This window comes from Meles meles, chromosome 1 (genome assembly GCF_922984935.1).
Source record: "Meles meles chromosome 1, mMelMel3.1 paternal haplotype, whole genome shotgun sequence".
NCBI classification, from domain to species: Eukaryota; Metazoa; Chordata; class Mammalia; order Carnivora; family Mustelidae; genus Meles; species Meles meles.
This window is the reverse complement of record NC_060066.1, coordinates 146,034,507-146,057,723: the sequence shown is the minus strand read 5'-3', so window position 1 is coordinate 146,057,723 and position 23,217 is coordinate 146,034,507. Positions and strand designations below refer to the sequence as shown.

The window sequence follows — 23,217 nt, the reverse complement described above, 5'->3', positions numbered from 1 at the left end:
TGATGTTTTACAAATCTACCTGATCATGGGTCTAGACATTGTTGTCACGATGTTCTATACATACAGTGAATAATCATTAAGTGATAACTTTCTCCAAATTAACTTAATAGATTTACTATCTTCCTCTCTGCAAACGAGCAGGTGTTAATTTCAATTTAAGGCACTATGTGATGTTTTGTACACTTGAAATTATTTCAGGATGATTTATTTTATAATATAAAAAGATTTCCAGTCATTTAATTGAATAGAATATATATGTATGTATATATATCTATATAAATCTTACAAATTATCCTATAAAATGGGGAGATACCAAACTATCCACACTGGTCTCATCCTTATCTGTCACTAAAAAAAAATAATTAAAGCATTCATAGAATATTTTAACCTTATAAAAATAATGACAAATTTAAAGATTATATTTTTAAAAGTCATGTTATTACTGCATAACAAGATTTTTAACTGAAGTATTTCCTTTCTTTAAAGGAAGAATATTCTCACTTCTTTCTATACAAACATCTTAAAAGAACAATAGTATGAATACCAATGAGACTAGGATATGCTTCTTATTGAGGGTTAGTATGATGTTTTAATGATGATAAAGCCATAAATTCCTAGGAAAAATAAAAGTCATAACTAAGATGCTGACATAATTCTATTCAGATTAATAATATTGTTGTTATAATCAATGATACTAGAGAGATACAAAAGTGTCATTTCTAAATTCTAAAAGGGTCTGCCTTTCAGCTAACTAGGAGAAAAATTGACACCAATTTTGTTTACTTGATCTAACTTTAATAGCAGTAAAAGTTATCCCCATAGTGCTATCGCTGTCTGTACAGCAGAAGAAAATAACTGCAAAAACATATTTCATCACCTGAAAGCTTAATTAAAACGAGGCTCCTCTACTAAAGTGTGTGTGTGTATGTGTGTGTGTCTGTGTGTGTGTGTAAGACAGAAATAACCATTTGATGACATGTTGTTGCTTCCTTATGTTAAACATTTTTTATTATAGTAATTGAAATAACTTCACTATACAGATATCACATGCTGAAGCATGACAATGCAATATTAATTGCACATAGTGTTGACATTTCAAGCATATTTTCTGTAACAACATTTGCATTCATATACAGGTAGTAAACACATGGGGATAATTTGAGTCATGATTCATGGTAGCAAATGTATTGCTTTCAAGTTAATCTTGAAACCCAGAATCTTCAACAAATCTATTAATAGTTGATATTGTAGCATGTACAGTAGTAACTATACGAACCAAGTCAGGACCAAGAACTACCATTGTTAACCTTTGAAAGAAAAATATCAGCATTATCCGATTACTTTTGCAAGGTAAGTCTTACTAATTGAAAAAATATTGGTCTATTGAGCAATGACTTTACCAACAGTTTTCAAGTTAGTGGTGGGGATAAAATAAAAGTTTTATGTAGCCCTTCTTAGATAATACGGCCCAGTTAATACAAAATATGTTACCTGAATAGTTTTTCTTCAATATACCAGATACCCACTTACGACAAAGTGAAAAATCACCAAAAAGGGTGGCAATCTCAAGGAGTGCCATAAGTTTTAATATACTACTTTTGGTTTGCAAGACTATTACTTGTAGCCATGTATCTTGGTTCAAATAGTCTAGACAATGTTTTTCAGGTATAGAAACTTGATTCTTAAAAGTCTCAGCAGACAAACTGAACTTGATCTAATAACACATTTTACCTAAGTTCAATTTTTGCTGAAGTAAAAATACACCACCATAAAATGCAAGAAAAAACAATATTTAAAAGGCAGGATTTATCCTTTCTGGACTTTGTCCATCAAAGGTCAAAACTTCAAAGGTTATAGGAGAAAGAAGAGGAGGAGGTGAAGGAAGGAAAAAAAGGAAGAAAGAAAAAGCAGCATAAGGAATACAATTTTGATAATGAATATATTTCTAATTTTTTATTTGTAAATAATATTAACCCAAAATATTTAGATAACTAATTCAGAACCTGAAAACATAAGTTTCTCAATTTAAAGAGAAAAACCAATTTTCAAAAATCATTAGATCACAGCAACACAACTAACTGAAGTTACACTTTTTATTGCTTAACCCTTAGAGCCAGTAAACTAAGACTCGAAATGTAAACTAGCAATACAGAACAGAAAAGAAAGGTATTTTCTGTCACTCTTCTCGAGGTATTTGCTATTATTTTTTAAAGAAAACACATTTAAGAATGAATCAGAGCTTTGCAGAAACCTAGAAATAATAGTTTATGCAACTACCAACTTTTTTGGTATATTTGAAAATGTCAAATATGTCTATGTTTAGATTTAAAAAGAATTTTTACATAGAATGGCTTTGATATGATAAAGATGAAAGCATTTGGATTAATTTATAGTAAAATGTGAAATTGCAAGTTAGATAACAAAATTCTATAATCATATGCTTTCCAAATTAAAAAGAAAATTAGATTTAAGTCCTTGATGTCTAGAAGCCTCCATCATCTAGTTGTTTGTAAATACTACATGAAAAGAAAGTTGGGTTTTTTGTTTGTTTGTCTGAGTTTGGTTCATTTTAATTTTAGGGAGGAGGAATTAGTAGGCAATTTTCGTGTATTTAAACCTAATTTAGACATATGAAAAAAAAATCTGTATAAATCTTTGCATCTGGCAGAGGTTATTTCCATATTTGATCCTGTTATAACTTCGTTTTTATACAAGCAAGGTAAATAAAATGCTAGTAAAATAAAATGTGTTGCTAGTAAAAATAAACATAATATGAATTATAATAGTTCCCTCAACAGATTACATAAAGCAAATGGTAACTAATTACAAGGCTGGATAATTAAAGTGAAAACAAATCTGCCATCTCATACCATGTTCATAGATGAGGTTTAAAACGAAGATTGCTTTTTTATAATTTTGGAAATCATTGCAATCATATATAGTTCTGGGAAGCATTCTAATCTTAGATTTACAGAATGAGTAGGGACTTTTTTTTTAATAACAGAATGATTATAACTTTCATTTTAAGTAAACCAAATTCCCTATCAAAAACTCCTGGTAATATTGAATAACTTCTGAAGTTTTTCAAATAAAGTTACTTTCTCTCCTGGAAGAAAGAGAAAATCAGACCCGTACTATCACTTATATTGATATATTTTCACCTTATGAATAAAAAATTTATAATAAAAACTGAGGAATATTTTATACCTCTAAAACATTTCTATGGCCTCTAGAGATTTTCATGGTTTACTACTGAATCTTCTCTTCTTAGTTTCTCATTAGGGAATAAGCACTATGGCAACCATAATCCACAGCAAACCAGGTAGTATATATAAATAATGAGCACATGGCTTTTATTCACAACGTTATCACATCAAACCAGATCAATATAAATATGCAAATGTGAGCAAGGAAAATTCTAGTGCTCAAAAAAACCCAGATCTAAGTAGCTGGAGAAATGAAATTTGTTCATTAATTAATTGGGTAGTTTCACACATTTTAACTTTTTTTTCAAAGGTTCTTTGTAATAGTGTGCATGGGTGTGTGTGTGTGTGTGTGTGTGTGTGTGTGTTTTCTAAGGGGAGAGGGTTCATCCCCATGTTGAGCATTCTTCTTGTTTTAAATAAAAATTTCGCTCTTTTATCATTAAAGACAGAAGTCCCAAAGCACCCACTCTAGCACACTAAATAACCATTTTGATTTAAGTTAATGCAAGTGAGTGACCAACAATCTGGATAGATACCACATACCAGACACTTGAGAATTATGTTTCATTCATGGACCAATCATGAATTTAAAAGAAAAATTATCAAAAATATTTCATGAAAAGACCTACTTGCTTATCACTCTTACAGTGATTTTGTAATATCCCAATTTTTGCATTATTTATTCTAAGAAATCTGTAATATATTTAAGAATTCACAAAATGGAGTTACAAACACTCCAAGTTATACTGTAATTTCCTTTATTCTGACATCCTTATCCTCTTTTTCCTCAAAGACAATAACAAATTCTTCTTTGGGATGTATTTAGCAAGGAAAAGTATCTACTGGAATATGGATGTTAGGTAATCATAAAGAATCAAGTAGTGATAATTTAAGGAAAAACCTATTTTAGCCTATCACAGCCTCAGAATATGGCTTTAAAACTGAAATGGATCTAATGTACAACTTTAGGTTGCCAATTATCCTTTTTGCAAATTAAACTAGGACACTTTGTTTCTCTCAGTTTTCCTGTTTGGTGGCCATTTCTTGATTTACTGGAAGTAGTTTCTAGGATACTAAAAGGTAAAACACTCCTAAATTTTGTCAGTAATTAGTATCTGTGAGAAAGTAAGACTGTTGGGAGAAGTTTAAACGAACTTCTAAAAGATGCATATTGTAATTTCTAAGGAGTTCCATGTCAATGATAGCGCTATTTATATTTTTTATGGAAAACTGAAACCTCACCTCACTCCCTCACTCATTGTTTTTGAAACTATAAGAAAAGGAAGTAAATTGCTATGAAATGTATGCATAATAACTTCGGACAGAAAACTTCATCCTCTATTTTGATTTTAGAAAATTCTCAAGGGTACATCCACGACTAATAATATCTAGTAACCAGAATCTTTTATTGGCAACAATTAGATTATTTTCTATGCTGCAACGTAAAGCTCTATATTAGACTTTATAATGTAAGTTGGTGTCATCATTAAGAGACTTATAAAATAAGTGTGACACATTATCCTATAACACCAAAATGAGTTTGAAATGTCAACTCTTCTACTTCCAAAGAACAGAAGAAACTGTATCTGACCATACATACCCATTGGAGATATACTTTCCAAATAAAAGTGAGTGGTATGAGATACAAAAATCAGGTGGAAATATTCTGTCATTAGCATCATTTTCTGTTCTTTTATGTGACTCCCAATGAAAAGTAGAAAATAAAAGTTTGTTTACATTTTGTTTAATTTTAACCCACTAGATTGTCTTCCATTTTAGATCACTGCATGACCTTCCTAAAGCCTTACTGAAAATGTACATTGTCACAAGTAGCTGAATTTCCACATAGAGGAATAAAAAATTAGGAAAATCAGGTTGAATTTTTTATAGTACTTTGTAGTGTGCTATAGTAATGATAAACCCGTTTTATATTTAATTCTATCATCAAGCAACACCAGGCTTCTAACTTTGTTTTTCATTTTAAATGGCTACTACATATAAGGGAATTAATAAGGTTTTATACTATTAATGCTTTTTCAAGTCGAAAGAAGTGTTATCTAGAAAATAATTTAACACTGAAATGGGATCAATTCTGTTTTATATACTCTGCAGCAAAAATAATATTTCTAGTAGGAAGGTATTAATTATAAACCTAGCAAATTCTAGACATTCACATATTTGTGTAAACAATTTAACATGGTTTATTACATTTCCAGAAAGGTTAAGTCTTATATCCAGTTTTCTGCTAATTCTTCTTTCATATATTATAATAAATACATGTTATTTGAGTGCACATGTATATATTTTCACACATATATGTCATATATACATAAAACAGCACTTAATGGTCACTTTCTTTGCATGTTTAAATTGGAAGGAAAAAATGAATTGCTATTATGCATAATCCATGGCAATCTTCCTTTTGTTTCACAAATGGCCATATCGGGATGTAAACAAAACATTGGAGCGAGTCATTCCAGGTGAACTGTATTTCAAGGTGTAGGTTGGAGTTCTCATGAAGAATTGTGTACTTCCTGGTAATAAATACCTACAAATGACAGTTAAAATATTATACTTTACAAACAAGTTAATATTAACATCTCTCACTAAAGTGTTCTGTGGTTAATTTATATATGCTACGTGAGAAACAACACTATAACAACAATGCATTCTACATCAAAAAAATATTCTCTCCCAAGCTCAGGTGGGAAGGTGGAAGATGGTCATAAAAACTTAAAAAGCTGAATATAGTTGCAACATATGATCTCAGTATCTCAAGACAACCCCGAAAGAGCCATTATACTCACATGCTAGGAAACTATTTCCATAGCTCATGTTAATTAGAAATTCATCATTAATCTCTATAAATAATATATGAAACGAGTCGAATATTTCTTAAAAACATGTGATATGAGAATATGGCTGACCACATTACCAATAATTGTTTCAAAGATGTTGGAACCATTAATTACAATTTGATAATATTTCATTAACATATTATGACTATAGGTAATCTAAGAGAAAAAGACTAAAATTCATAATTATAAAATTTTATATTCCTAGACCACATTGTTCTTATGATAACAGAACACCAAAAATAATCATGATTACAGGTTACATGCAATCCTTGCAGACAAATGTATTTCAGAATACATGAATTTTCCAGATTTTAAAATGATACAGTGTATATACTATATATAATATAATATCACCATTGAGGCCTTGGCGCAGCATCCTCAAATCAAACCATTAATATTTCTGTAGTGAAATGTATGAATATTCACAATAAACAGGATGAAAACAATAAATAACTTCATGTCAATTCAGGTCAGGTCAGATTTGCCAATAAAAAGGTTACTCTTCCTTTCTTTTTAGTTTTTAGAGATTTGAGAATAAGAAATTATAAATAAGAATGTGTATAATTTATTTCTCTCTGGAAAAACTTTGATTAGCATTAGGCCACTCCAATCTATATATCTAGAGAAAAAATGGAAATCCACAAGGAAATCCACATGAGCAAATGCAAGTAAACATGACTATTAAAAGTATAACTGGTAATGACACGATGGACATGCTATAAAGTCAGGACAAAGACATCTATGAGGAATTTCCAAAACCAGGAGTAGCAAGTAGCAATAGAAGGAGATGTGAAATTTTTGAAAAAATGAACAATGGTAGACAATCACCTCATTTATTATTATTTATTTTTACATTAGAATCTTCCAGCAACAGTATCATACTTCCACAGAGACGCAATGAAACTGAGGGCCAAGAGTACTATTAGCTACCTATTCTACATTAAATAATGTTGATAACTACTATGCCTCCATGCCAATGGAAAGTTACATTTATAGTTGAGTTTTATGAATTTTGTAGAAGAATATGAATTCATTATGATCAAGCTGCATACAGCATTCAGATTAAAATGGAAGAATTCTCCATAACATCCATAAACATCATTTTATCATGAATTACCTAATAATATCTTCTAAATCTATTACCTAGTATCACAAACTATAAATAATTGCTCAAATCATTAAGTTAATAGAGCAGTAAAATAATACACAACAAACCAAATTAAAATTGCACAATGGATGATGAATAATGAAACAACTGATTTCTCACATCACAGATTATATAAATTATTTTCTTAATATCACTTGGGTAATTGATATGGATTAATTATTATGTCAAGAGCTAGTGTAGTCATAATGATTAATCTGATATCTTCTGTCATGAAAAGGCTCCCGTCCTATCTAAGGCAAAGTTGCAAAAGAAAATAAGGTGTCTGAACAAAACCCACTACTTTTTATTAGTTGAAAGTTATTCTACCTTCTATTGCAAATGCATTCTGATTGTATTGATAATTATCAGAGCAAACAACAACTTCTACCAACTTCCTTTTGAAGAATTTCTAAGCAAGAGTTACTACTGACATTACAATAACATTGACATACTCTTTTGAGTTAAAGATCTCTAGTCCACAGAGGAAAAATAAAAGTATAAAGTCTAGGGTTACAGCTGACCTATACTATTTTATTTAACACTATGTAATACTTAGTGTTTTCTATGTGCTCCGCACTATCCTAATTGCTTTACAAATATTAAATCATTTACTTCTCATAACAATTCTATACAGTAGATATTATTGTATGCTTCATTTTATAGATGAATACACGGAAGCACACAGGGGTCAAATGTCTTGCCCACAGTTACTAGTGTTAGTTACTGTGTTAGTTACTAGTGTTAGTTACTGTGCTAGTAAATGGCACAGCTTGGACTCCAACTCCAGAATCAGTGCTCCTAGCAACTATACTATATTGTCATTTCTCTGTATGACTCTCAGTTTTAAAACTAATGGATACAAACTACAAAGTATAAAATAACCTAGAAAATAGGTTATACATCCACAAACCTAAACTTTTTAAAAGCAGAAAAAAACTAAAATGAAACTTTTATAAGAAAAAGAGTTCAGTGTGAGCTTAAAAAAAAAAAAAAGGCATATGAAATCACATTGGAGGAAACATTTTGTTTCCCTAAAGCAAGTGCTGTGGGATATTTTAAAGCATTACAGGGAAACAGAATGGATTATCTGCCTTAATATCTCCATTAATATCTCTTGGGAGATCCCACACTAGCTGAACATCAAAGATTATTTTTGGAAATGTTCTTTGCAATGAAATTAAAATACAATTTGATTGTTTTTAGCAAGAAGAATATCTCTGGGAAGTACATTTATAGACTATCTATATCTAAAGAGTTTGTGTTAAAGGACCAAAAAATGTGAAAAGTTTACAGCTTTACCTTTATTCCATCTTACTCCTGATGTATAAAAATAGCTAACTTGTAAGTACCAAGGAGAAATACCTCAGATTACCCTGTTTGCTTCACACATGCACCCTCACTCCTCATCACTGAGGCTATGTGTACACAACCTCACACAGCCATCACATAGACATAAAACATGCATTTGTCCAGTTCCTACTTGATGTAGAAATGGTCTGTCATGTACCGACTTACTGCTGACCATGGGGATCTCTAGAACATAAACATTTCAAGACTGGTAGGGAATTAGCCTTGAAAACTTAAACTACACCCACCTTCTGAGATTTTCCTGAAGTAAGATCAGGACCCCTGATATCCGCCCCCCCCAAAAAAACTCAGCTTCCTGGTTTGGGGAAAAAAGGTAAATAAAGTTCATCATAATATTTATCCTGTGTTTAAAATTTTTTTCTACTGTGGTATTCATATATATATATATATATATATATCTATATATATATATAATCATGAAACTTACTAGTTTTTCATCTTTAAGTGTACAATTCAGTGCATTAAGTACATTTAAAATGCTGTGTAACCATCACCACAACCTAGTTCAGAACTTTTTCATCCCAAACAGAAACTCCTTGTCTATTGAACACCAAATCCCCATTTCCCCCCTCCCCATTCTCTGGTAAACTCTATTCTATTTTCTGTCTCTATGAATTTGTCTACTCTAGCTACCTCATATATAGTGGAATCATATACCATATTTATCCTTTTGTGTCTGGCTTACTTAATTAGCCTGCTTTCAAGGTTCATCCATGTTGCAGCATGTGTCAGAATTTCATTCTTCTATATAGACTGAACACTATTCCATTATATGTCTATATCACATTGTGTTTATCCATTCATCTGTTGGTGGACACCTGAGTTGTTTCCACCTTTTGGCTATTACTGTGAATAATGTTGCTATAAACACTGTTGTACAAGCATCTATTTGAGCCCTTGTTTTCAGGTCTTTTGGGTATATATCCAGGAGTGAAATTGCTGGGTCATATGGCAATCCTATATTTAACCTTTTGAGGCACTACCAAACTTTTCCATAGCAGCCACTTCATTCCACATTCTGAGATAGTGAAAGCAGGGCATGAGGATTCCAACTTCTCAATATCCTTACCAGACACTTAGTATTTTGCATTTGGGGCATAATAGCCATCCTAGTGAGTGTGAATCTTTCCATTGTTTTAACATTGATTTCGGCAAGGGGTTGGGGGAAGCTCTAGTTTCAAGTCCTACCTCTGCGCAGCATAGCTAGCAATGTGGGTTTGCAGAAGTCATTTAACCTCTTCAGGCTTCAGTTTTCAGTTTTCTCATCTGTGGAAAGAGTCCAGTAGTTTCTCCCATGCTTGGCTCACAGAGTATAGAGCCAATGAAATAGTGCACAAGGGTGAAATATAACTTATGTGTTACGAACATCAGCCTCACAAGGCAAGACAATCCTTGTTCTGAAATACATGTTTCAAGCTATCATAACCTGGGGCCATATTGGTATCATGTATTTAACTCAATTGTAAAAGTATAGCACACATTTGACAGTGCATAAAACATAAATGTCCAGCTTAATGAATATTATAAAGTAATTACTTGTATAACTGCTACCAGGTTAATAACTGAATATTCCTCACACCCCAGAGCCCAGTATTACAGAGCCCCTCCCTTCTTCCCAATATCATCCCCATTTTCTCATAGACTGGTTTTTTCCCCCCTAGAAGTTAGTAGGACTTCTTATATGATCTAAGAATCTTATATAGGTTATATGGATTGCCTTCTTCCATTCACTGGCTTGCTTTTTCACCCTCTTAATGGGGTCTTCTGATGAATACATATTCTTAATTTTAATATAGTAAAATTCATCTTGTCATTTATGATCTGCACTTTTTGGCCCTATTTTTTATAATATTTGCATACCTCAAAGTCATGAAAATATTGCCCTGCATTATCTTCTGTAATCTTTAGTTTTGCCTTTCCCATTTGTGTAGACAATTTTTTTTTTTGCATATGGCTTTGGTAAAATCAAGTTTCTTTTTCTAAATTATTATTTAGAAACCCAACTGTCTCATCACCATTTTTTAAAATAAAATTTTTCCCATTTGTCATAAATCATATGTACCCCTTTTTCTCATAAATTAAGTCTCTATATATACCTGGATCTATTTATTACTTTTCTGAATGGTTTCATGGTCTGTCTATACTTTTGACAATATTACACTGTCTTAAATTACTTTAATTTATTATAAGTCTTAGTACACTATAGTTAATAAATCTTACCATTATATTTTTCTATTTTAAGAGTGTCTTATCTATTCTTGGCCCTTTGTTTTTCTGTATAAATGTTAAAACAAGCTTTGGTCAAAGACGGCCTCCTCCAAAAAATTTGTTGAGATTTATATTATGACTACATTGAATTTAGAAATGTTCAGAACTATTTATGAGCTGACATTTGATTATATTGATCCTATGATGAATAAGGTATATCTTCCCATTTTTTACATTTTGCTAAATAAAAGTCTTATACTTTTTCAACATTTATTACTAAGTATTAATTATTCTTTGATATCATACCTAAAATTTCATATTCTTGCTATTTGCTGCTAATATTGGAAAAATACAATCATTTTCTTATCTTGACTTTGATTTCATTAAACTTGTTAAATTTACTTAATAATTTATCTGTAGATTTATTTTGATTTCTACAAACAGAATCATATCCATTAGTAAAGAGTTTCAGTTTAGTGCTTTTTATTTCTTTTGCTTGACTTATTGAACCAAGTAGGACCTCTACTACAATGTTAAATAGAAGTCATAATAACAGGCAATCTTGTCTTATTCCTCATCTGAGAAGGAAAGCCTTCAACATTTCATCCTTAGGTATGTTTTTTATAAGTTTTGTAGTTATTCTTCATTAGATAAAGGAATTTCCCTTTTGTTTCTAGCTTGTTACACATTTTTAAAAAATAATATATACTGAATTCTATCAAATGATTTAGCTGTATCTTTTGAAATGATCTTTTATTCTATTAAAATCACATTGATCACTTTTTAATGTTATTTCACCCTTAAATTGATGCAATAAACAGAAGTTGATCATGGATACATTATCCAATTTAAAGTTCCTGCGTTCATTTTGCTGGCATTTTATTTAAGACTTTTGCATCTATGCTCAGGAGTAACACTGAACTTTCACTATCCTTTGACATAATGTTTTGGTTAGGTTTTAGAATCAACGGTATGGGAGTTTCATTAAACAGGATGCAGAATGTCCTCTCCTTTTCTGTTCTCTAGATGGGTTTAATAGAACTGGATAGTGAAGACCTGTGAATCTGGAATTATCTTTGCGGGAGGGATTTTAATTAGATTCAATTTCTTCCATAGTTAAGACTATTTACTATTTTTTATATAGGACTTTCTAAGAAGAAATTTTGTCATTTAAAAAAAGAAATTTTGTCATTTTTGGTAATAAGTGTTTTTCAGGAAATTTGTTAGTCTAAATTACCAAATCAGCATGAAATTGTTCATATTTTCTTATAAAATTTTCAATGCTTGTAGGATCTGTAGTGATGTTTTGATCTTTGTTCTTGATGTTAGCTCTTTTCTTTCATATTAGTCTTTCCAAAAACATATTTGGCCATGTTGATCTTCTTTATGCTGTTTGTTTCATTATATTATTAATTTCTGCTGTCATTTTTATTCCCTTTCTCTACATTCTTTGGGTTTATTTTAATGTCATTTTGTCACTTTTCAAAATCATTGCTGATGTTATTTAATTTTTGTCTTTCCTCTTGCCTACTGTGTTCATATAAGTCTATAAATATGCCTATAATAATTTGTCTACATATTACAGTTTTTTGTGTGTTATCATCCAGTTCAAAATACTTCCGTATGTCCATTATGATTTCGATTCATGAGGTAATTAGAAGTATTTTTTTTATCCTTCCAAAGTATGGATATTTCTATTTTAATTTTTGCCTTTGTTTTCTAGCTTAATGGCATGGGGTCAGGAAAAAAAAAAACAAACCCTGTGTATGATTTAAGTCTTCTGAAACTTGTTGAAATATGCTTTATTATTGTACTTTATGATTGACTTTTGTAAAAGTTCCTGGTGTACCTGGTGTTTCATATTCTGAGATTATTAGATTGACTTCTATATACGACAGGTCTGTTAGTTACATTGTTAACATGGTCTATATCTTTAATTTTTAAAAAATACATATATATGTTGAAATATACATATACATACAAATGTAGAAAAAACATATCTACAGATAGGATAGATCAATCAATCTCAAAATTTCCATCTATGGTTGTAGATTCTTTTATTTTTCCTTGTAATTCTGTTAACTTTTGCCTTGCAAAACATTGGGAACACTGTTACTCCTGGGAATCTAGGATGTTCACCAACATTCCCACCTTTGGTAGGCCTTGAACTCCTACTTTTTCCATTATGCCCATGAGTCTATCAAAAGTGTTACTCAGTACTAACAAGCACTCACTAAGTACCTGGTTAACTCTCCAATGTCTTCAAGCAAGGTTTTCGTACTTTGTCTAGCTTTTCTAGTTGTCATTAAAGGGAGGATTTGTCCAAAAGCCCAGTGCTCTGTTACCAAAGGCACAAGTCTGAACTCAGTGGTTTTTAAAAATATTTTTAACCATGATACCCCTTATGAAATGAGTTTACATGGAAGTTCATGAAATATAGAAACACAGAGATGTTGATGATAGAAAGTATTTGGAAATCCCAAAGCTTCCCAAGTAAGTGTAATTACAGTAAAATATTGAGCTGGTCCCAAGAACTTTAGTTTCCTGGAGATAGACAGATATCTGAGCTTATATATCAGTTCTATTTGCTTAGTTAGGAGTCTAAGAAATGGCTTTCCACTTGGTATGCCTGTTAAATTGTTATTTTTATAAGTCTTAAAGATTCAAGGCTACTTTGTTCCATGCAATCAGTGACATGCATACTTTAAAGTCTCTTTCAAAAGAACATGCAGATCTTTCATCAAGATAAATATGGTCCATAAACCTGACTGATGTTATCTCTATTTTCTTCTCTTTAGATTTTACAGATAAATTACCTAAATATATATCTCCTCATGAAGTGTTTAGGTATACCTCATATATTATTTATTTTAGGCATACCTATGAATTTATAAATATTAATGTATACTTTATTAGGTATACTTCATAAAAGAAATTTATCTATTAATAAATATCAAATTAAGTGACTTCTACATGTAAAGTAAAAAGCTATAGGTTCCTAATTGATAAGGGAAGAAAATATGGCCAGTTTTCACGTTTTTAAATTAATGTGACATCAACTTGGGTTTTAATAGCTAGGTATGAGAAGGACATGTTTATTTCTCTCTCCTCCTTGTGTTTCAAGTAGAAGAATTTCCACCAAATTTCTGGCCTTTTACCAGAAGTGAGTTATCTGATTTTCAGGTTTAAAAGAAGGAAGCAGGTATGCCTGCCACAGTCCCTTTCTCTTGTTGGATCAGCCTATCTGCAAAAAGGAGGCATCCGGGGCGCCTGGGTGGCTCAGTGGGTTAAAGCCTCTGCCTTCAGCTCAGGTCATGATCCCAGGATCCTGGGATCGAGCCCCGCATTGGGCTCTCTGTTTAGCGGGAGCCTGCTTCCTCCTCTCTCTCTCTCTCTCTCTGCCTGCCTCTCTGCCTACTTGTAATCTCTATCTGTCAAATAAATAAATCTTAAAAAAAAAGAAAAAAAAAAAGGAGGCATCCTTACTTGCTCACTAGCCAACACTAACAGAACTAGACTTTATGGGGTAGTGTTAGTGGAAGGTTTGGGTTGATCTAGATCTGCCCATCACTGGATCAGTACATTTAATTCTAGAAGTCAATTTTAGAAAACTCACTTGGCTCAAATCTACACCATAGTCCCTCAGTGCAGTAATGAATCTACATTCTGATGAGCGTCTGTCTAATTCCTACATTTCTCTGTCTCAAATGGTTCTGAACTTGGACAGGAATAAGGGGTGTGTTTTACTAATCCCTCTTCCCCCAGAATGCTTATAATCATCATATTGGGGTTATACTGAGTATTTAACAGAAGTCCAGAACTCAAGATTCCAGAATAGGAATATCTCTCCTGACCACCAGAAAGGGAAGAAAATAAAAAGGCCTGACACAATTGTAAGGTATAACTTCTCCCTCCAGAGTGATCTCATTCTATTTTGCCCACCTACTAAAGTTACAAGAGCCCTCAAAAGCAAATGTGTTACAAAATCTATAATTGCAAGTGTGACATTAAAGAGTCTGAAACCATCCTTCCTAGACTGGAACTTAAGATTTTCCTGATCATCACTCCTTAAAGTGAAGCCTCTTCATTTATATGTTATAATGTCTTAATGATGACCACCATGCTTTTAAATCATATAAAAATATTAATGAAAATAATGTTTTATTTCAATAATTTCCTTCAGTCAAATCATTAAACTGTAGAATATTGTTTTGATATTTATATATTTCAAATACTAATGGCTAGTTTCACCTCTCATTGTTGTGATCACTGCTGAATGATTTACAGGGGGAGAGTTAAAATAAGTTAAAGGTATGACAAAGTATAATGTCAGAATCCAAGACAAACAAAGATTAAAAGTATATCTTTCAACACTTTTTGTGAAATATACTCCAAGCCATTCTGCTGTTGCAGGTCACTTTTTAAAAAGTTAGCTTTATTAAGTATTTTCTATGATCTCTTTAATAAACAGATCAATTTCTAGGTGTTTCAAAAGACAATCCCGGCTATGGTGTTTCATTTTCCTCATCGCTTATTCAACCGTTAGTTGAATGCTATCATCATTTGACTATCACTTAGTTTTTCAAAGTCATAGTTCATTCTCTTCTATCCAGAGTAGTACTGTAACTTATACCTGTTAAAAATAAAGTCACATGTTCATCTTTAATTCTAATGGGCACTATGGATTATACAGAGAAATGGTAAAATGTACTATTTTTTCAATCTGTGTATTTTTTGCAGCTTAAAAACAGTAGTATTTCTCATGATTTGTTAAACTACCTATTTTAACAACAGCATTTATTAAAATTCAATTTTAAAATAGAACTTAATGAAATTCACCTCCCGTAGATGTATGTCATGATGAAGGGAGTAAAGATGAAATAAAGGCATCTTCGCAACTTATCAGGCTGAAGGATATATTTGAAATCTCCCTATTGGTGAAAAAAGTCAAGTTTATGACTATTTTTGGATGTTTTTCCTTGGCATTTGAAAGCAAAATTATATAAGCCAAAGAATCTTATTCTTAAGTAGGTTATTTCTGTCACCTTCAGGTTTGTGGTTGCTGTCCTTGTTCGGTCCTTTAAAAGCAAAGATGGTGCAAATTAAAAGTCTTTTGTAGATAAGAACATGTATGAGTTTTCGGTCTTTAGCTTTTTCTCTAGCTATATAAACAAAAAGAGACTTTCAATTTCAAACTGCACCGTGGCATTACTTTATATAAAACTCACAGGGTGTAGAAACATAAACAAGTACCTGGAATTACCCCAATCAGTACCAATGCCTGAGACTGATCCTCTTGAGTCAGTTGCATATTTGTAAACCACTAGCAGGCACTGTTTACAAAGTTCAACCAGGCGCTGGCAACATTGGAGCTGCAAAGGAGTCACCACCTCTGGGCTTTTACTGAAAATACTCTCCCAAGAGGATCTGTTGGCATGGAAACAGAAATGACCTCATGTGGCTGTTAAAAATGACAACCAGCTTTATCACTTACCTAGCAACAAACCAGTAAGGAAAAGTAGAAATGGACTCAGACATTTGAATTGACTACAAATGGTTGAAAGGTATAAAACAAATACAAATTTGAAAATTAATCTTTATAATAAAAAATACAAGACAGAATTCACATACTATTTATCTTTAAAGATTTTTACTGATGCCAAATATGGGTAGCTATCAGGATGGTTTCTTAACACCTCTGAAAAAAAAATGAGTTACTCTATATTAAGGCATATGTAAAATACTGAGCTTATTTCTCAAAAGTCAGATATTCTAAAACTTTAGGTTTCCTAGAAAGCCATCTTTACCTTTACATTAGTAATGACCCCACAGTAGAGTTTAAAATTTGCTTCAATTTCACTTGTGGCCTCTCTGTATTAGGAGAATTTAAGTGAATCCCTTGATTATGACCACTCCTCTCAAAACACTTTGAGGTGTAATTATGTCCATGATATTCCTAGCGTACAGGTTCTGTATTCTAGAAGTCATGTTACCTCAGCAGTGCTGCCTGACCATAATCACAAAGGTAAAACTTCCTCCTTAAGTTCACTCAGTTTATACCAAAGCATGTGGTAGTACAAACTATCTTGGTAAACTCCAAGTGTGTGTGTGTGTGTGCATGTGTGCATGCACACAGGTAAAAAAATACATATAATGTACTTATAATTCCTAAATTTACCATACTGACTCAAATCAGGAAACACCTAACCACCCCAACCACCAAAAAGAGAGAGAAACAGAGAGAGAGGAGGAGACTTATTTCCTTAGTGTAAATGAAACTTTTCAAATCTAAAGGGGAAAGTTTCGTTTGATACTTGGTGATGGTTCAAGTCTCATTTTACATAAACTGATTCACTTAACCCTTAGAGAAAGAAAAGAGTAGATTTTCAGAAAAAAAAAATATTAAGGAAAATATTTTTCTGAAGAAATGTACTTCCCAATGGGAAATTCAAAGACTCCATTTTCAATCTTCTATGGACATTTGATACCTTTGGAATTTTTAAAATGTTTTAGAAACACAGAAAGGTATTTTTTAGTAGAAAGGTTACTGTTTATTTTTTCAGGAGAAACATGGTCCTAAAAAGATAGCATGTCATCTGTGAATGACAGGTATTCTTAAAAGGAATTGGACTCAAATGAGTAGACTGAAAGGAATACATTTTCTTCCATATTCTGAGATGTTTGGAACTAAAGATAATACTGTTTTATTATTTTAAAAAAGTTATTTCCATTCAAGAAACAGGAATATGCTAGTTAAATTAACTCTAAAAATAAATTTTAATACTAAATATAAGAAAAACTGGCTATAATACATACGTGTTTGCATATATCCATATATATCTATACATGTGTATATGTGTAATCAACTTAATTTGATCAAGAAAAATACTGGAGAATACCAATTAATTAGGGAATGTGTTTATAATTAGTATGTCCTAATTTCAAAGCCCTATACGTTTAGGCCCAGAGAAATAAAAATTTCATATAAATACATATACATACAGGAAAACCTCCTGTGTTTTGACTGTCTGCTTAGCACTTTCCTCTCCACTGAAATTCTGAGCATTGCTACATCCTCTCCTCTCAATTTGGATATATTTTTATTTTGATCCTTTGGAGCCATTTGATTAGATCCACTATCAAGTTACACACATCATGGTAATTTTTCTTTTCCTGATTTGGAGTATAGAGGTAAGAAAAGAACAAATAAAATGGAGGAAAGATAAAAGAGCTTCTTCTATCATAGTTTAATTTGATGTAACATTCTGAATACTACATTATAATCTGACCAGCTTTGGCTTCTCATTCTCTCATTCTTCCTTAAATATTTAAAATAAACATATGGACTAAAGTCTTTTACCAATTTTTGGTGTGTATGTTCCCCACCCCTAGCCAAAGACCACATTCTACTCTGTTAATCCATATTTAAGTGTCAGCACACCAGAACTCCTTATAAAGAAAAAAAGAAAATGAACAGGTTTTGCTTCATTTGGTACCAGGTTAACTTCTTGTGCACAAAGGAAACCTATCCTTCAAACTGAATGTATTAGAACTACGTCCCTCATCTCCTATCCACCAGCTGGCATAACTGAGTAAACGTGCAATGCCTCTGTAACACTACAGTGTCTCAATTTCAATACTAACACAAAAAAAGTTTTTTTAAGATTTTATTTATTTATTTGACAGAGAGAGATCACAAGTGGGCAGAGAGGCAGGCAGAGAGAGAGGAAGGGAAACCGTCTTCCTGCCGAGCAGAGAGCCCAATGCAGGGCTAGATCCAAGGACCCCGAGACCATGACCTGAGCTGAAGGCAGAGGCTTTAACCCACTGAGCCACCCAGGCGCCCCTAACACAAAAATTTTTAAGAAGGTGAAAGGATGTAGAAATAATTTACAATAGCAGTGCCTTTATCAAAGAACTCAAGGTCTTATCTGCTTTCTTTCTGAATCTAAATTCCAAAACAAAACAGAATTCAAAAAGAAAACTTAAGTGGTTAAGAAGTTCATTTGGTCCTCCCTAATCCTCAGAGATGTTTAACAGGAAAGAACTTTAAATGACACTTTTTAGTAATGTAACAATAAGATACAGAATACTAAATACTTCTATTTAGTATTCTAAATACTAAATACTAAATACTTCTAAATACTAAATACTAAATACAACAAAGGGGAGCTATTATTAATGAAATCCAGAGACTTGAAAAGCCTCTCATTGTCCAGCAATCCAATATTTTTCACCAACTTTCTCATCAAAACATTTAAGAAAGCAGTTACCTAAAAAGTAAAACTGATTCATTTCTTTCTCTTTCTTTGGTAGAAGTCCGAATGCATGACAGAGTGGACCAAAGTAGCAGAAAGGAGAAAGGAAAGTAAAATCAAAGCAAAACAAACAAACAAAAACTGGACTATACCAACTGGATAAATAGCAACAATGAGCTGAAAAGTACTAACAATAATGTATCTAATTGAAAGTGATATGAGAACATAAGATTCAGGTCATTTTCCCTCTGTATGATGCATACATTTTTAAGTAGATAGTAAGTCTAGAAGTAGACTGCTTAGAACAATCCTTACCATTTCCTCTTGCCCAAAGATTCTAAATGAAAAGGTTTTCCATGAGAAACTTCCACTGGAAAATGCCTTTGGCTAAAGGGTCCCAAAAGATTCTCTTCTTTGGGGTTTACATATCCTAGTTTTGAGTGGAGTTTACCAAACAATACATTCCTCTCCCATTTACCCACTGCCTCCTACTCTTTGTTTTACCTGGAAAATTCTTCTTCCTCTTCCTACAAGACTCAGCTGAAATGTTACATCCTTTGGCCACATTTCCTGAGTTCTCAGGCCTGAGTTTGAATCCCATAGCACCTAAACTTCCTATATCCTAGTAAAACATGGCAGATAATTTTATTCATGAAAATTCCAAGAGCTATTCTCCTGTAGAAAATACATTCAGAATGTGATAACAAGAAAAGTTTCCATCTAATAACAAGGGTCACTGAGCATGGACTTCAGCAGTCTGGAAGAACAAGAAAGAGGGATAAAGGTGTGTTCTCTGTTAATGTGTCAGTAAAATCCCTGGACCAACTCTAGGAAAAACTGCCACAGAGATCTTCAATATTCTTGGATGTTTCTGGATGTTGACAGGGAGTTGTTTATTTATTTTGTTTTATTATTGGGGTATTGACAGGCAGAGGCAAGAATCAAGGTGGCCAAGTTATTTGGATTACACTTTTCCAAGATCTTACACCTAACTGTGAAAGACAGTTATGCCTTTTACTAAAATCATTCCTTTAAAAGATACACATGTAGTGAAAAGAAGGGGCACGTGCACCCAAATGTTCATAGTACAATGTCCACAATAGCCAAATTGTGGAAGGAGCTAGATGCCCTTCAGAAGATGAACGGATAAAGATGTGGTTCATATATACAATGGAATATCACTCAGCCATCAGAAAGGATGAATACCCACCATTTGCATCGACATGGATGGAACTGGAGGGGATTAAGCTAATTGAAATAAGTCAATCAGAGAAAGACAATTATCATATGGTTTCACTTGTATGTGGAACATATGCAATAGCACAGAGGACCATAGGGGAAGGGGGGGAAAACGGAAAGGGGAGAAATCAAAGAGGGAGATGAACCATGAGAGACTATGGACCAGGAAACAAACTGAGAGTTTCAGAGGGAAGGGGCTGGAGGTGGGATAACTGGATAAAGGGAATTAAGGAGGGCACATGTTGTGATGAGCACTGGGTATTATATGCAACTAATGAATCATTGGACACTACAAAAACTAATGATGTACTATATAGTGGCTCACTATATAGTGAACATAATAAATTAAATAAATAAATAAAATCATTCCTTTAGAAGTGAGTTAAGAGTAGATTTTTATGACATCTTCATTGCACCTGTCCCCACCTATGATCTGAAACCTGCACTGCTCTAACAGATGCTATTAAAATTAATCAGATTAATCAAATTAATCAAAAGTGAGCAGCGACCAATACTCATTAGTAACAGATGGCTGTAGATCTGAGGTTTAAGTCCTCATGAACCAGCTTTGGAATTCTACTGAATCCTTGGAACAGCATGACTCAGCTCAAACTTCCCTCAAATCCTAAAGAGTCAGATAACCCATGGCTCAGCATTTGTCCTGACTAGGTTAGAAAAGGCCTTTCCCTAGAGTGAGTCATCAGCCTTATAAGAGCCATAGTTAGACATATTTTGACAGTGAAAAGAAGGGGTTAGAGCTTTGAGTAATTCTTTGTAATTAATAAAGTAAGGCATTGAAAAAAAAAAGAGTAGATTTTTACCTTGACTACTAGGCTGTTAGGCCAAAGGTTAAAGGGATATTCATTGATTAGACATGATTCAAAGGATTAATTGAACTACTCTGGGTCCAAATTGAGAATCAAAACACACACAACGCTCTGTGATGTAATTAAATTAAGGAAGTCTAAGAAACCCATTTGTAAGGTTACAAAATAAAATCCAGTGTTAAACTCATCTCTACAGACCACCAAGGTTTTAAAGAAATGGATGGAGAGTGGTCAAATTGGACTCAAAGCTACTCCTGCTCTATTTGCCCAGATGCAATGGGGCTGGGGATTTGGCTAAGACTACGGGACTTAAATCAAGCAAGCCAGGGTGGCTGGGTGGCTCAGTTGGTTAAGCAACTGCCTTCAGCTCAGGTCATGATCTCAGAGTCCCAGAATTGGATCCCACATCAGGCTCCCAGCTCCATGGGGAATCTGCTTCTCCCTCTGACCTTCTCCCCTCTCATGCTTTCTCTCACTCGCTCTCAAATAAATAAAATCTTTAAAAAATATAATAAATCAAGCAAGACTGTCAACCACTGGGAATGCTGCTTTGAGGGGAGTGAATAAAACACAGTTAAGGGCTTGGGCTCTTGACTCAGAAAACTTGGGTTTAGATCCTGGCTCATCTAGGTACTATAAGAACTTGGGCAAATTTTATGTTCTCTTTATGCTTTAATTTCCTCATCTGTACAATGAGAATAATAATAATAATAATAATAATAATAATAATAATAATAATAATATACTCAAAATATTAAAGTGATAATTATAAGAATATATAATATGTAGGATGAATACCCAATTTTTGCATCAACATAGATGGGACAGGAGGAGATTATGCTGAGTGAACTAAGTCAAAAGCAGAGAAAGTCAATTATCATATGGTTTCACTTATTTGTGAAACATAAGGATAGTATGGAGGACATTAGGAGAAGGAAGGGGAAAAAGAAGGGGGGAAATCAGAAGGGGAGACAAACCGTGAGAGACTGTGGACTCCAAGAAACAAAAGGATTGTTTTAGAAGGGAGAGAGTTGGGAAGATGGGGAGCCTGGTGATGGATATTAAGGAGGACACGGATTGCATGGAGCACTGGGTGTTATATGCAAACAACCATGGGAATACTACATCAAAAACTAATGATGTACTACTGTATGGTGACTAACATAACATAATAAAAATTTTTAAAAATTTTAAAAAAGAACATTTGATCTACAGTAAAAGAAAAGACTATATGATATGTAAAATAGTATCAAGCATTTAGTAAGTCAAATGCTATTAACTCTCATTATCAACACTAGTAGTAATAGATACCACCAGGGAAATTTAAGGGGAGTATTGGCTAAGGAAGAAAAAAATGATTCTGAATCAATTAGAATATATTACCAATATAGTTCACAGAAGAGGTGTCAGAGGAAAAGAAGAACCCAACTTTATGGGCATCTTTAGGGTATGGAGTTAGAGATTATCTCATGGACTCAAAACTACCAATACCGATTTCAGTAAAGACTATCTGACCGCTTTCCCTGCTGAAGAATAGCTAGGATTCATATACAGCATTCTAACTGATGTGGAAAACAAAGGCAGATGTAAGTATAGATAAAGTTCCTTATAACGTGCAGCCCAATGACAAATACTTGAGGTGAGCAGAGTATAACCTTTCTTCAGGAACTCCCAACTGTCTTAATGTTAATGCTTTGCTAGAGGGAAAAACAACCTTAGCTTGATGGTAGCTAGGTCTCCAGATTTCTGTGCGTCTTCTTTAGCATACAAAAATCAGGAAGCTTACCTGATCTTTACCTCCCCCAACTCCCCAATAATTGTTCACAAACTGTTCCTCACAATACCAGGGAAGTCTTTCTGCCTGGCCATTCTTTCTGAAGCATTCATTCTTAGCCATTGACTCTGAACCCCAACATTTCCACATCACAACCAATGGATCAACAAGCAGAAACAAAATTCCAATTATAAGTCCAGATTGAGAGAACTTCTACAGAAAACCAACTAATAGGCCATGGAATATAGTTCAAACGTTCCACTTAAATCTCTGTAGAAATAATTTATAGCCAAGATTACTCTCAGATTTTACCACAAGCCAGAGCACCTTAT

The 23,217-nt window shown here is 32.9% G+C and overlaps 1 protein-coding gene across 4 annotated transcripts in view; it reads right to left on the bottom strand.

Moving 5' to 3' along the window:
- Positions 1-990: 990 nt before the first annotated feature.
- The window catches only part of TTLL7 (tubulin tyrosine ligase like 7), a 154,098-nt gene continuing 131,871 nt past the window's right edge, over positions 991-23,217 (bottom strand). For 2 of the 4 annotated variants that reach the window (XM_046017964.1, XM_046017971.1), the window contains exons 20-21: positions 16,041-16,214; positions 991-5,754 (exon numbers count right to left, since the gene is read on the bottom strand). In XM_046017964.1, the coding sequence (XP_045873920.1) occupies positions 5,634-5,754; positions 16,041-16,214 (295 nt within the window). In that variant the 3' untranslated portion in view covers positions 991-5,633. The other 2 variants (XM_046017986.1, XM_046017980.1) reach the window with 2 other exon arrangements.